Raw genomic sequence first — 16,414 nt, forward strand, 5'->3', positions numbered from 1 at the left:
ACACATTTAAAGTTATAGGCTAAAATGCATACTGCCCGTAATTACCTTGCTTAAACATACATCAATGACACATTTACCTTACTATATGTCCACTTCCCTTACCAATTCTGTTTTGGTACATTACCAAAACCATATACCACCTTACCTTAAAGTCATTTTGGGCAGATAACAAACATCCTCAATACACCAAATAAAATTCCAATTCATAAAGTCCAAATAAAACAATACATACACATGGACATTTCTAATTCTTACACATACTTTACACAACCAATTTACATACACACTCATCAATCCTCAATGTCACAATTCTGCCCATATCTTCATGAACACATACATTTATCAAAGAAACCTCAAGGCTGCCGAAAAGCTTCACCATGCCAAAGTGTCCATAATTCATCAATTTCCATTCCAAGTGCATAATCACCATTTACATGTAGAATTAACTACTAGGACATCAATTCACCCTATTCAACATGAATTCCCATCAAACATATGTAAAATAAATCATCAAATATACAACTCCATGGCTGCCCAAAATTGATATATCAAGAACTCCTCAAACTTGAAAATTTTCTTCACAATTCAAACACATATAACAAGTATACAAACTTTAACAAAGCAAAGTTCAAAAACTCAAACTTACCACTTTGGAAATTCTTCAAAACCTCACCAAAACTCTTCTTTCTTGCTTGCTATATGCTGCCCAATGTGTGTAGACAAGAATTATTGAAGGAACTTATGTGGAATCAAGGCTTGATCATGTGGAGAAAGAGCTTGAAAAGTGGTCGGCCATGGAGGTTTCTTTAGAAATGAATTCGGCAATGAGGAAGAATGAAGAAGATGAAGTTGAATCTGTCCATATTGGGTTTATATATGTCCACCTATGTCCACTTAGTGCTCCACTAATGTTGATTAAAAATTAAATTAATCCAAGGTTCCTTTAATTACAATTATGCCCTCATTCTTTCACTTTTTATATAATATACCACAATTTAATTTTTTATGACATTTTCCAAGTGTAATATTATTTATTTTTAATGGACATTTAGGTCAAAAGACAACTCGGGATGTCAAATGACCACAATGCCCCTGTTCGGGTTGCATTCTCGATTTTTCGGTAACACCGGGTTTTGTCCGTTTTTCGATTTCTCACTGTTCTTTGCACTAATTAATTAATTTTTCTTTGATATTTCTAATGATATTTATACTTCAATAAATATTTATTTGAGTCCTAAAAATATTTTCCAAGGTTCCCCGCAGTCCAGGGCTAGTCAACGGTCCACGCTGTGACTTCCCGGTGCGGTTACCCATCGCTAGGGTTCTCGACTCGCTTAACTTGGTTACATTTCTTTGCTATTATTTTTCCTTTGTTTTTCTTGTATTTTCTTTTCTTGTATTTCATTATTTTATGTCTCCTCACTCATAACGAAGTGTAGTTCTAGGCATCCTAGCTGTCCGGACAGCACTGGTCACCGGAATAGCAGAACGCACTACCGAACTTAGGGGTGTTACAACTACCTCCAGAGTTGGAGAAGATATATAATGTCTTCCATGCGTCTATGTTGAGGAGGTATCGATCAAACCCATCTCATGTACTACCAGTAGAAGAAATTGAAGTAAATCCAGACCTCACATATGAAGAAGAACCCATAAAGATTCTGGCTTATGAGGTGAAGCAGCTACGGAACAAGCAGATACCATTGGTAAAAGTGCTGTGGAACTATCATTCGGGCCAAGAGGCTACTTGGGAACGAGAGGAGGACATGAGGAGACAACACCCACAGCTGTTCAGAGATTGATACCAGGTAAAATTTCGAGACGAAATTTATTTAAGGGGGGGAGAATTGTAACACCCCTATTTGTATAGCCTGGTATATTTCACTGTTCCGATGACCGGTGTTGGTCCGGACAATTAAGGGGATTAGAACCATACTTAAGACAACTAGAGAAACCATAAACACTAATAATTAGTGATTTCCAATTGGTTTAGTATAAATAAGAAAAACAGAACATAAGAAGTTAAACGAGCCGAGAGTCATGGCGATGGGTGACCTCTTCGGGAACGACAGCGAAGTCATTTTAAACTCAAATTTCGAACCGTAAAAAGTGACGCTGCGGTCCTTTGGACCCTTATGAACACAGTGGAAAAGAGAAAATCACGAAAAAGAACTGTTAAGCCAGTCAAATAATTAGGTCAGAGAGCCGGAAGAAATATGGAATTATTTACAAACCGGGTTGAACCGGCGAGGGGCAATTTGGTCAATTGACCCCAAGAGCTGACTCCTGACCTAACTGTCAAAAAAAATTGGAGAAAAGGGAATTTTGGAATCGAGAATTAAATTAAAGAACTAATAGAAAAAAAAAAAGAGGAAAATGAAAAAGTCAAAAGTGATGACATCATGCATGATCTCATGCATGATGCCAAAAATAAATTAATTAGTTGAATTATTTAATTGGACTTTTTGTGGTCTTCCATAAGCCTAAATAAATAAAGAAAAGAAAAGAAAAAAAAAATCCTTTCTTCTTCCTTCCCAATTGCCGCCCCACTTCCTTCCCAAAAACCCTCCATTAAAGCTTTTTCTTTAAGCTTACTTTTAAGCTTAATTTGCTTCACCCAATCAACATAACTTCCCTAAAAACTTCATTAAAGCTTGTTATTACAACTTGAGAAGAAGAATTACAAGAAGAAAGAAGAGTTAAAGATAGGGTTTGAAGGATTTAAGAAAGGTTAGTGTGCTAACTTACCATTTTACTTCTTTAAATGCATAATTAGTTGTGAAAGAGAGCTTAGAACTTGATTAAATGAAACAAATAAGGGGGAAGGACCATTGCTGAAATTTTGATCTGGTTGAAGGGAGTATGAATTGCATGAATTTAATGAGTTTGAATGAGTGTAGAAACCTTAATTAGTTGAATGATTAGCATTAAAACCATTAATGTAGTTAAATACAATGAATTAGTGAGATTAGGGTTTGAATGTTAGGGTTTGTGAACCAAATTTTGGAGAAATGCATAAATGATATCTTTGACCAATAGTGGACTGAAAAATGGTCAATAATGACCAAAGGAAATGTATGGGAATTGTTAGAATGGAAGACAAATTCGTAGGTCAATTGCAGCATGACCAAACGAATTTTGAAGGATCAAAATGGAAATTTTACAAGTCCAATTGATATGCCACCAATTGGAGATGAAAATAGACATAAAATAGCACAATTTTCATTAAGGAACCATGGCCAAAAACTGATTAAAACTTGGTGAACCAATTGACCAAAGTGAAATGAGAGCAGGCTGCCACTGCACCAAACTGACCAAATGAATAGTAATTGTTCATTTGGTCATAACTCGAGCTAGGAAGGTCAAAATGACCTGAAATTTTACCAGAAATTAGATAAGATATAGATCTAAAACTTTTATGAAGAACACCACCCCAAATTATGCCATTAACCTAGTCAAATTATTGAGCAAAATTGAATTATTAAACCTGCAACTTTGCAGAATTGCCATTGAGCAGTAAAGTTCCAATGGCTATAACTCTCTCTAGAAAACTCCGATTTAGGCAATTCTTGAACCGATGGAAACCTAAGACATAGTAGAACATTTCGTATGAAGGAAATTAGACCAAATTATGGACTTAACTTGATTAAATTATTGAATGAAGTTGGACCAAAAATCTGCCAGAACCAAAATTGCAGCATGAACAGTGCACGTGAACAGTAATTGTATTTTGGCTATAACTTGAGCTACAAAACTCCGATTAGGGTGATCCAAAAATGAGAATACACTTAAGACAATAAGGAACATTTTCTATGAAGGAAGTTTTGTCAAATTCCAACATTAAAATTACCAATGGAACAGTGCAACTTGGAGCACCAAGACTGAAAATTTGACAATTTGGCCAAAAGGATTTAAGCTTTGAGAAAATGACCAAAATCAACAAATTTAATGATCAAAATGTGGTATGTGGGTGAAGTTGGAGTTTCCATACCTATTAAGCCTTAAAAAGTCAACAATTTGACTTGAATAGTGTAGTGAATAGTAACCCGAAATACAAAAACTTCGAGAACGTCGAATTTAGCGCAATAAAGCTAGTTAAAAATGAAGTGGAATTTATTTTTGGATTTATGTTAAGTTATGGTACTGAAACACTGTGAAATTGTGTGTTTCAGTTGAAAAAGACTTGGAAGCTCTGAGAGACTGAGTCAAGGCCTAGAGGTGACTCACGTCAGGTCTGTGCACAGTAATTGTTGTTTAAATATATGATTCTTGAAAATTTGATTTTTCTTGAGTTAATTACGAATTGTGTTGCTATTTATGATTGTGAATATGACTTTGAAAATTTACCAGATTTCTAATAAATTATTTACATAAATTGTTTTGAATTGATTTTATGTTCACACTTAGTATGACAGTATCATATTATTCCTCCTCCATTTATGGGGTTAAGATCGTTTATTTTCCTCCCTCTCTGGCTTGCCAGTTGAGGTTGAGATCGGATGAGTACTCATTAGCTAGCTAGCCACCTCCCTCATTGGTTTCGATTAATGGGGTTGAGATTGCTTTGTCGTGGTGTACAACGCGGCATTGATCGGAAATTTTGTGTCATGGCTTAAGTTGTATATGACTTTGGCAACACTGTGTTTATGAAATTGTTTGACTAAACTGTGTTTAATAGATTATTTGACAAAATGGTGTTATTATAAACTTTGATCATTATTGAAATATGATTGAGAAACATTTGAATTGTGTTTGGCAATGAATGATTTATTTATTGCATTTTAAATTTTTATTGTGCACCACTAAGTATTTTTATACTCAGCGATGGCTTATTTTGCTATCGCAAATAAGAGCAAGGAAAAAGCAGCAGAGTGAGCTGCGATTAAATCAAGGATTACATTGATCATTTGTACGGGTATTATTTTATGCCCTTGTAGATAAATTTTGATGTAAATATGGAAATGTTGTATGTATCAATATAAAGTCAAGTAGTTGTAAATAAATTGTAATAATATTATTTTTGGATTTCTTTCTGTAAATTAATATTTGTACATGTGAATTTCATGTTTTATGCCTTGTGAATAAAGTATTAAATATTTTGAGACGATGAATTTTGATTTGTATTGTGAAATTACTTTGAAGTGATTTGAATTGAGTTGATTGAGATTTATTGGAGGTTGGGAGTTGTGAAAAATTTTTGGAAGTGTTTTTCTCAGGTATTTGAAGAACTGTTTTCTCCAATTACAAACGGAACTCTGTCAAAATTTTTATTAAATTTGCGGCAAAATTAAAATGGACAAAAATTTTTACTAGTAATTAAACTTTGAATAAATAGTTTTTAATTCCTACCAAAATGCTCACCACTTCCAAAATGTAAGAAAATTGTTTTAAAATCCCTTGTAGGGTACTTAATGAGTTATCGGTAGGTGAAGTTCGGTAGTTCATTAAGTATTCTACGGAATCATGTTATGCCTTACAGAGGGGTAAGGTGTGACACACAAGTTTACACATACCCATCACTTTCCATTTTCACTTTTCAAGCTTACAAATGGAATTCTACTACAATACAATCAAACATTTAAATCATCATTCGAACCACTATTTACATGCAAGAATAAGCTGTTCATATTGAAGTTCCATGGCTGCCAAAATGTATATCTCCATTAATTCATCAAACTTCAAAAATCGTTCCACAAATTAACTACCCACAACACCCATTCAAAGTTTAATGAAACAAGAATTAAAAATACATACTTACTACTTTTGAAATTCTTCAAAACCTCACCAAAACTTAACTTTCTTGCTCCTAGTATGCTGCCCAAGGTGTGTGGACAAGGTTTAGTAAAGGAAACTAGTGTGAAAAGTGGTTAGAATTAAAGTGCATGGAAGGTGATGAAGCTTCAGCCATGGTGTTTCAATGGAGGCTCACTTCGGCTTGGTGTTGGGAGGTTGAAGATGAAGATGTTTTTGCCCACTAAATCCTTATATAGGTCCCTTAAAATATAATTAGTGGAGCACTAACCTTAGTTTAGGATTAATTAATTCCCAAGTTTCACAATTTGTAATTTATGCCCCAAACTTCCACTATTTATATTATGTACCATATTTCTTATTTTTCATGATATTTCTAAAGTGTAATATCATTTATTTTGAATGGACATTTAGGTCAAAAGACAACTCAGGGTGTCAAATGACCACAATGCCCCTGTTCAGGTTGCATTCCTAATTTTTCGGTAACACCGAGTTTTGTCGTTTTCTCGATTTCTCGTTTTTCTTTGTACTAATTAATTAATTTTTTTTTGATATTTCTAATGATATTTATACTTCAATAAGTCTTTAATTATGTCTTAAAAATAATTTTCAGGGTTTCCCGTGGTCCAGAGCTAGTCAACGGTCTACACCGCAACTTTCCGGTGCGATCACCCATCGCTAGGGTTCTCGGCTCGTTTAACTTGGTTACCTTTCATTGCTATTATTTTTTTTTATTTTTCTTGTATTTTCTTTTCTTGTATTTCATTATTTTATGTCTCCTCATCAATATTTAAGTGTAGTTCTAGGCATTCTAGCTGTCCGAATAGACACTGATCATCGAAACAGTAGAACGCACTACCGAGCATAGGGGTATTACAAATAGGATGAGTACTCATATATTTTGCTAGCTAGCTATGGTATTCCTCATTAGCCATTGGCTATTGGGATGAATTGGACATTGGTGTCATGATTAAGCTATGTGACTTGTCAAAAATATTATTTGATAAATTATGAAATGAAATTTGATTCCTTTAAGAAATTTCCAGATTTTTGAAATTTAGCATGATTTTATGTGTTAACATATCAAGTGATTTACTTGTGAATTATTTGTTGTTTAAATTATCATTTTCTTTACGTTGTGCACCATTGAGTCTTTGGCTCAACGATAGCTCTTTGTTACTATCGCGGGTAGAGAGGTAGAGAAAGCAACAGAGTAGGCTATTTGTGAATTGGATTGTTCAGCTTTTTGGGAGTCACTACCGGGTATACAGATTATACCCTTGTAAATATTATTGTAATGTATAGATATATTTGTGTATGTATTTACTTTTGGACTTGAGCAGTTGTATAAACATTGCATAAACATTGTATAAATATTGTATATTAAATTTTGAAATTTTATTTTGACCCATATAAATATTTGTAAACTTACTATTCCTCAATAACGAAATGTTTGAGTTCTTTTTATAATTTTATTTTTAGTGATGAGTTACTTGAAAATTTTGGAGATTGTATTGTTGAAATTGAGTAGAATTGAAACTATATTGGAGTTTAGGGTTGAAATAAATATATTGGGAGTATTTTTACAGGTTTTTGAAGAACTTTTTTCTCAAAATACAGCTGGTACTCTTCCGAAATTTTTATAAAATTTACGAAAAATAAATTATCCAAAATGTTATTTTATGACAACTAAAGGTTTTTAAATAATGCTTTCACATTACTTTACAAATTAAAATGAATGAAAAAGTTTTAAAATCCCTTGTAGTGTATTTAATGAGTTAGTGGTAGGTGAAGTTCGGTAATCCATTAGATATACTACAGGATCATGTTATGCCTTATGGAGGGGTGAGGTGTGACAATATGTAACTTCAATTACCTATCAATTAACATCACTAATCTCCATTTACATGTATGAATTAATCACACTCCCATGCTTCTCAAGGCTGCCAAAATTCAACAATTACACAAGTGTCATCATACAATCTCAATTTGCCAATTTCAATAATTACACAAAGTCTCCATAATTATCATCAAACCCTAATTCACATTGTTAACCTCAAACATACACATGCAATTTAAGTCCAATACATATAATTACCTTAATCAACATAACTACCCATCATTTACATGTAAGAATTAATCAAACTCTCTTAGTTTCCATGGCTGCTGAAATTCAACACTTCTCCTAACTTACCATTTCTTTTGATTTCAAGCATAATTCACTTCACATCAACCTCAATTCAAGACCTAACAAAGAAAGGAAGAAAAATTATGCACTAACCTCTTTGTTCACTTTCTTGAGCTTGTTAAAACCTTGAAATTTCTCCTTCTTTTTGCTGCCTATAGACTTCCCAAGGTGTGAGGACTAATTTTAATAAAGAGACTTGTGACTTTAGGTTGAAAATGAAAGAGATTGGAAGCTTACATGAAAACACATCCATGGAGGAAATGAAGAATGGGTTTCGACCATGGTTGAGAGGAAATGAAGATGATGAATTTAGTGGTTAAACTTTGTCATCTTATGCTCATTTTATACCCCACTATAAATTGTTTAATTATTATAATAAGTCAAGTTTTAATATTTCAATTGCTCCCCCTTCATTTTTCCTTAATTACATTGCATATAATTTCTTATTTTCATGGGGTTTTCAAAATTTAATACCACTCATTTTAATGAAAATTTAGGTCAAAAGTCAACTCTAGGTGCCAAATAACCAAAATGCTCCTCTTCGGGTTATAATCCAACTTTTTCAGTAATACTGATTAAATCCCTGATCTGACGGTTTCTTAATTTTTCATTTTTATCTGTACTGATTAACTAAATTTTCTATAAAATTTTTAATGTCATTTGTATCTCAGTAGACCTTTAATTAAATTCCAAAATTTATTTCTCGGGGTTCCTCACGGGTTTGGGGTCTTTCAACTATCTACACAGTGACTTCTCGGTACGGTCACCCATCGCTACGGTTCCAACTGATTTAACCTAATTGTATTTCATGTCTTTTATTTTTCCTTAATTCTTCTTGTATTTTCTTATCATGTATTCCATTATTTTTTGTCTCTCACTATCATTTAAGTGTAGTTCTAGACATCCTGACTGTCTGGACAAACATTAGTCATCAAAATAATAGAACGTACGGACTACCTACGGTGAGGGTGTTACAATTATGAGTAACATCATGTAAGCTATGGTTTGTATTCGAACTGACCTTTCACATGCATTTCCTAGGAAAGAGCACTGGTATAAAATGAAAATGGATTTTGAGGTATTTAAAAGGTACTACATATGTTGGTCTGACATTCTATGGGGCTAAGATGAGTGGTTCAGTTGTTGGCTATTTAGATTCTAATTTTGCAATGGATTTAGACAAGAGGAGATCTCTAAATAGGTTATTTGTTTACTTTCTCTATAAGTGCTATCAGTTGGAAAGTGACATTGCAAGCTACAGTTGCTTTGTCTACCATAGAGGCTGAATATGTGGCTTTAGTAGAAGCAGTAAAGGAAGCTTTATAACTGTAGGGTCTGGTGAATGAACTTGGGTTCATACAGAAAAAGTCAATAATATTTTGTGACAATCAAAGTGTCATTCATCTTATAAAGAACCAAATGTACCATGAGCAAACAAAACACATTAATGTCAGATATCACTTTATTTGGCATATTATATCACAGAGCATTCTAATTGTGCAAAAAGTCCCCATATGTGATAATCCAAAATATTTGTTGACCAAGGCAATCCTAGTTAGCAAGTTTAGGCATTGCCTACACTTGGTAATTGGTATTGTATTATTCACCTCTTGTCAGAGCATTTAGCAAGACAAGATGTTGAGTTGATTTTGTTGAGAATAAAGGGAATTCAAGCCAAATAAAAAGAATTATTATTTATATATTAAATTTTGAATATATTTTCATGCACTCAAATTGTGAATCGACTTGAAAAGTTCCACTTTGCGACTCAAATAGAATATTTTGTGAGATCTATGGAAGCGAAAGGTATGAGCAATACTCACAATATAGAGCAACATAAATATTGTATTTATTTATTATAGCAGCATTATGAGAAATTCGAGAAATACACTGGAGTAGGATTTGAGATGCCCTTTACTTTCATTCAGAACTATGAACTAGTATAAATATTAAATATTGTATTTCTTTATCGCAGCAATATTATGAGAAATTTGCTAAAATAAGGATTTGGGAATTTTGTTCTTTTTCTCCTAGTAAAATTTTTCTTTTGTGTTTTACCATATGCTTTACAGTCCAACTATTTAAATCTCTATTCTTTCTATTCTTGATTTTATTGTGATTGTGTGTGAAGTTACAACAGATTTTTCAGATAAAGTTAAGATATTAAAATATACTTTCAGCCTATTTTCGCAAAAGGGGATCATCTCATTACATTTCCAACAAAATAGCTCATATTTCAGAAATTGTCTACGGATCAACGAGGGAAGATTGTTGGTGGGTCCGTTCATTGTGTTTGTATGCCTCCAAGAACTCCAGCCAAAGCCTATATTATCAATTTGTCACCTGCAATTCCTAATGTTTACTGTATACCACCAGCAATTAAATTTCTTGATCACTCTGCTCAACTACCAGTCAAAACATCACTTTCTTTATCTCTTATAACTAAACTTTCTCGTCTTGCTTTTGCAGCTTCATTTGCAATTTTTTCTTGGCTCCTTCAAGAAAAGAGAAGTGTTTTACCAGTTAATAATATGAACATTCCAATTGTTGGCAATGGACTGGAAGAGTTGTAGTAGTGGGCTTAGAGAGCTAAGGCCTTTGGTGCACTTGCTTTTGCCACTTTCTATTCATTGGATGGCTGAGGAAATGACTGTTTCCGTTCTTGTTGATGTTGTTACTAATGCTTTGTGTCCTGGAGAATCTACTTGCTCTCAGGCTATTTATCTCAATGGTCTCCAACAAACGGTAAAATGCTAGCTCGCTTTTCTTCTTGGCTTGTTTTATTTATTCTTTTTCCTCCTATTTAGTAACTTTTCTTTGTTTGGCTGGTGGGAAAATGAAAGAATGGAAAAATTTTTTTTTTTTAATCTTTCCTCTTAGAAGGTATGTTTCTTAGTTCATTCTTTATTTCTCTTTGGGTTGAAGGAAAATGGAGGAACACACAAGTGATAAGAAAAGAAAGGAAATGGGATTGTTGAATTTTGTGTCCTGCTGTTTATTTTTCTTGAACTTTGCATTGTTCTATACCTTGTTTTATGATTCGACGGGTCCTTCTCCTTGTTTGCTTAGTATGAAAATGGAAGAAAAGAGAGAAACGGGATGAAAAGAAATGGGTTGCTTTTCTTTTTTTTTTTTTTTTTAATTTGTCACTTAATTTCCTTATAGCTAGTGGAAGAAATGTGATTCTACATAAAAATTTGTCTTTTGGATGATTAAGTAAACTTTTTGGTATAATTGATGAAGTAAATTGTAACTTGAAATGATTTATTATTTGGGTTTCTAGGAAAATCAAAAACTTTCACCGTGATAAGACTTTTGTATCTTCTCGAATTCCCCTTCTAATCGGCATTGGGGGAATTCAAAGAAAATACTCGAGAAAATTTTAACATTTTTTTGTAATGATCAACAATTGATAGAGCCAGAAAGAATTCGCTTCTTCTGTGGCATGCATTTCCATTTTACATTCACAATTCTTGTTAATAATATTTGTTGCTTCTACAATCTAGCGATAACTCTTTAAGAGCGTGTGAATTTTGGGAGAGTTCAGAAAATCAGATGTTGGTTCTGGTACAAGATATTGGATACTAATGCAATCCTGTAGCCATTGCTATCAATAATTTGAATTTAACAGATTTTCCTTTTATGGGGCTGGGGAATTCTTAAAAGGATTTGGGTGTCAATTCTGTGATCTCCGTCTCTCATTACCTTTTTCTTCTTTCTTCCTCTTCTTCGCTTTTCTTTCTACTGGGAAATGAAATCAAGAAGTTAACTTTTTGACCAAGTATATGGAAGTATAACTTTGTACTTAATGAGTTAGACAATATGGCAGAATCCATAATAATCAGAAGCAGAACGATCACTGGGTTTATAGGCGGTTATTTAAATATTCAACTATAACTTTTTTCCGTTTCTTCTTCTTCTTCTATCTTTCCTTTTCTTTTATTTTTATTTTTATTTTTATTATTATTATTTTTTTTGTGTGTGTCATTAAATAAAGATAAGGCTTAGGCCAATCTTATTGTGTGTAGGTGATTGGAATTTTCAAGATGGTGGTATTACCACTCTTGGGCCAACTTGCAGATGATTATGGGCGTAAACCATTTCTACTTCTTACTATATCCACATCCATTATTCCTTTTGGTATGTCTCGAAAGAGCATTCTCAGTCAGAAATTAGGATCATTTATATGATATACATAATGATCTAAAATTTTCTTTCTGAAGTCATTTATTATAAAGGTGAACTATGCACATTGTCACTTGTCTGGAAGTTGATTCATGAGCCTGTGGAGTAGATTGAATTTTTGAAACATGCTTTGGAATCTAGTTAATGAAATTTCAGTGTATTTGGTGAAGAAGGAAAGTGGAAGGTGCAATTCCAGGTCTTTTGCAAAGAATGGAGAACATTTGTCTTTAATTTTTGTTCAAAGCTCAATTTCTGTAATTAGTGAAAGAAAAATTTTGCAATCTTTTTACTCAATAAATATACAATTTACTGAGCTTTCCAAATGTCTACTTTCCTGTTTGTGAAGAATTAATGCTGCTTGCAAGATTATGCAGCAGATTTCATTGTTTTTATGGCAAATTTCTTATTGCTGCAGCTTTGTTTGCCTGGAACCAATCTAAAGGATTTGTTTATGCATTCTATGTACTTCGTACAATTTCATACATTATAAGTCAAGGGAGTGTTTTCTGCATTTCTGTTGCTTATGCGGTAAGAATTACTTCTCTTTTATATGAAATCGTGAATGAATATTATTGAGATCAAATTTTCCATCCCTTTGGTAGGCAGATTTTATTAAAGAAAGCATGAGGGCTGCAGCATTTAGTTGGATCACTGGACTTTTTTCTGCTTCTCATCTCTTGGGCAATGTTCTGGCACGTTTTCTTCCTGAGAAGTACATTTTTCTGGTATGTAGCTTCTGCAAAGTCAAGGTCATATTTCCATCTAACTTCCTTTATCAGCTCTACTTTTTGTTGTTTCCTGAAATTTGATTATCTGCTAATTATTCCTATCTGAATCTTGTCCTTTTTGTCTTTTTCAGGTTTCAGTTGTTCTCTTGATCAGTTGCCCAGTTTATATGCAATTCTTTCTAGTTGAGACAATTGAACGAACTCCAGCTAGGGACCAAGATTCAACCTTCTTGATTAAGATTATTAAAGTTTTTCAAACACGATATAAATCAATGAAGGATGCGGCAACAATAGTCTTTAGCAGGTAGTTTAATCTAGTAATCCTTCAAATACAAACCATTTCTCCATCATAGTATACAATATTACTTATGTGTTCAAATTTGTACCATCACCATGAATTTACATATATTCAGAAGTCTATTTATGTGATCTAGCTAAGGATTATATATTAATTTGCAGCCATACACTTAGAGGCATTTCTTTTGTTTCCTTTTTCTATGAGTTGGGGATGTCCGGCATCAGCATCGTCTTATTTGTAAGTTGTTTACTTCTCTCAAATCAAATTTGATTCGCAATTGATCATTATCATACAACTGATCGATCTTGGAAACTGAAGGTATTGAAGTCAGGTTGCATTTATACATGAAATAAATGGGAGAAAATACTTTCTAGTTGTATGAAGCATGTGTAGAAAAAAATTAAAACAACAAAAAGAATCATTGTCTGTTGGCCAAAAAAATAGATTCATAGAAGTCATAAATTTGGCTACATGAATAATAGCACGTCTTGTGCTAAAGAGGTTCCTCTTTCTCTGAAAGAATTTACTGACCTCTGTGCCTACTTGTCATTTATATTTTAACATTCCCGCAACCACAAGGGTTTTCTTTTTATTTTATTTTATTTTATTTTATTTTTCATTCAGTAAGCTAAACCACAAGGGATATCATTGAACAGACAAGATATTCAATGAAACTCAACTCAGCTGAACCTCAAACTATTTGGGTTGGCTGTACAGATATGCTTCCTTTCCAATTCAGGAAAAAAAAAAGGAACCAAGAGATTTTAGATTTCCTGACTGCTTCATAACTGCCTATGCAGTATTATCTGAAGGCAGCATTTGGTTTTAGCAAAAATCAATATTCAGAAATTCTGGCAATGGTGGAAGTTGGTGAAATTTTATCTCAGGTATGTTTTCTCCAGATGGTTATCTTGTTTTATTATTTCCTTGACAAAAGTAATGAGTTAATGTGCTTAAATAATGAATACATTAGTGAACTGAAATTAAATGGCAACTTAAGGAACACCTCTCTCTCTCTTGCCTGACATTGTTTCATTATGTCGGTTGCTTCTAGATTGTGTTGCTTCCTGTTATCAATCCTTTGGTTGGAGAGAAAGTGATACTGTGTCTCGGCTTACTTGCATCAATAGCTTATGTAAGTTTCCTCCCTCCAACAAAACCACTACTGTGCACATTAAATGATCCCCTATTACACCAATAGAAGACAGAAAGAAATATAATAATAATGGTGCCTTTCTCTGAACAGGCATTGTTCTACGGTTTGGCGTGGGCATCTTGGGTATGTATTCATATGCACTTTATTCCTGAGAATATAAATTTCTATGGCCTTTTAAGCAAAAGGGTTTAAGTGAAACGCCTGTGGAATTTTGTCAAGATATTGAACATTTTACTTTATTCTTTGCTGTGTTATGGCTATTATTTCTGTTCATTGTTTAGTAATATTAGTTATCAATTTGAAATAAAAGTTGGCAGCTAATTGAAAATAAGATGAGAATGCTGTTTGCATTATGCATGTTACAAAATTTTCCTGTGAAAGTATAACATATGATGAAACTTAGGAGAAATTTATTGTGACAAGTAGAACTATTTGTAAGTAAGTTCACCTGGAAATTCAGAGATTATCCAAGATATTTCTTTCTCTATTAAATTAGTATACAAAGTTTCTCATTGCCAATTGCAGGTGGCATATTTGAGTGCCTCTTTCGGAGCCATTTATGTCCTTGTGACACCTTCTGTAAGTGCTATGTTGCGCCCCCAACCCCCATGACCACAACCCCCACACCACCACACCACACGCCCACAAACCCAACCCCACCATTCGTAAGGGCCAATGATGTCCCTTCGTTCAAATTACTGGAATGTCTAATTCTTTCTGCCTTTTGTGCTGAATTCATTCTTGTGCAGACCTATGCTATAGTTTCCAAAGCATCAAGCTCAGCAGATCAGGTTTGTAAAATTATGGGTCTCTAAACTTTTATTTTTTTGGATCTGTAAGCGTATGTCAAACTTTTACGGGTGCTAAAAATAGATAGAGTGCATACCTATGCAAATCTTTTTTAAACTTCATATGCGAACTTGGAATTTTTTTTTTTTAGTACAATCACTGAACTTCAGAAAAAATTAGGACAAACCAGTGGCAGATTTAACTTGCACTTGGTGTAAAGTGCAAACTAGCCCAGGGGATGTGTGGGAGGGGGAGGGGGTTGTGTTACTGATCTTTTCTGGCTTCTTTCCTCTTTCATTCATGATTTTATTTCCATTTATCAGGGGTTCTAATTTCTAGTGATTCAATACAGGGAAAAGCACAAGGATTTGTTGCTGGTGTGCAATCAGTAGCAAGTTTGTTATCCCCTCTGGCAATGAGTCCATTAACTTGTGAGTTGTTGAGGTTATTACCCTTATTCCTTGTTTCATACAAAAAAAATTCAGAACCATTTCAGTTTTGCTGCTCATTGGATGAATCATTGTATCAGCATGGTTTCTATCTAGCAATGCCCCATTCAACTGCAAAGGTTTCAGCATCATAATTGCATCACTATGCATGGTAAGCCCCTTGCACATTAGATCTCTCTCTCTCTCTCTCTCTCGCACACACACAATTAGTTGGTGAAGTTTAATTTCTTTTTAGATGGTTGCTTTATGCATTGCTTGCCTGCTTAAACTGGAGCAACATTCAACGCGGGCGGAAGACACTGAAACAACACATTTTATCTGAAAATTAATTTTCTACGCGATCGATTAGTTTTCTGAGACAAATGATGTTAATATGCATGTGACATTTATTAGTCATATAGTGGATGTATTTGTATTAGTGTAAATGTTTTGTTGACATTGATGAGATTTGACGAATCTTAATGTCACTATTAGTATTTAGGCTATGTTTAGCATTGATATTTAACTTAGCTACCAAATGTGCATGGTAAAATTTGAGTTTGAGTAGGAATAGTCAATTATAAAAGCTTATGAGTGCAATTCAATAGCTATTGGAAAAAGCTTCAAAGATAAAACTTTTTTGAAAAAATTTGCTTTTGGCATATAAAAATCAAATTGAAAAATTTTAGTGTCTATTACCAATAGAGTTCCTAACATTTTGTCCAAATGATGTTATCAGCAACAACACAAAAAGCTTTTGGCAATTTCAATGGTAACTTTAATGTACCAACAAAAATAGGCAAATGTAGTTATTATAGTTAAAAGCAACATTTTTTTTAGTTTTTTTTTAATATACCCTCCATTCGTATTGTTTCATTAAAGATTAAATAA

At 33.4% G+C, this 16,414-nt stretch overlaps 1 protein-coding gene across 6 annotated transcripts; it reads left to right on the forward strand.

Annotated features, from left to right (window-relative positions):
- The first annotated feature begins 10,085 nt into the window (after positions 1 to 10,085).
- LOC110654443 (uncharacterized) lies at positions 10,086 to 16,029 on the forward strand. 6 transcript variants are annotated; one of them, XR_009150684.1, is made up of 15 exons: positions 10,086 to 10,234; positions 10,409 to 10,684; positions 11,968 to 12,079; positions 12,540 to 12,652; positions 12,727 to 12,849; positions 12,984 to 13,156; positions 13,312 to 13,387; positions 13,951 to 14,037; positions 14,205 to 14,285; positions 14,397 to 14,429; positions 14,832 to 14,885; positions 15,056 to 15,097; positions 15,448 to 15,539; positions 15,625 to 15,695; positions 15,780 to 16,029. XR_009150684.1 is itself a non-coding variant. In XM_058151580.1 (15 exons), exons 2-15 carry the CDS (start codon positions 10,493 to 10,495, stop codon positions 15,864 to 15,866), a joined length of 1,323 nt encoding a protein of 440 aa, XP_058007563.1. In that variant the 5' UTR covers positions 10,087 to 10,234; positions 10,409 to 10,492; the 3' UTR covers positions 15,867 to 16,029. The 6 variants fall into 6 exon arrangements, 5 of the variants coding, with proteins under 5 accessions (XP_058007564.1, XP_058007566.1, XP_058007563.1 ...); XM_058151580.1 differs by having other exon boundaries at positions 10,087 to 10,234; positions 15,448 to 15,526; XM_021810434.2 differs by having other exon boundaries at positions 10,176 to 10,303; positions 15,448 to 15,526.
- The last annotated feature ends 385 nt before the right edge of the window (positions 16,030 to 16,414 follow it).

Source organism: Hevea brasiliensis, chromosome 8 (genome assembly GCF_030052815.1).
Source record: "Hevea brasiliensis isolate MT/VB/25A 57/8 chromosome 8, ASM3005281v1, whole genome shotgun sequence".
Lineage (NCBI taxonomy): Eukaryota > Viridiplantae > Streptophyta > Magnoliopsida > Malpighiales > Euphorbiaceae > Hevea > Hevea brasiliensis.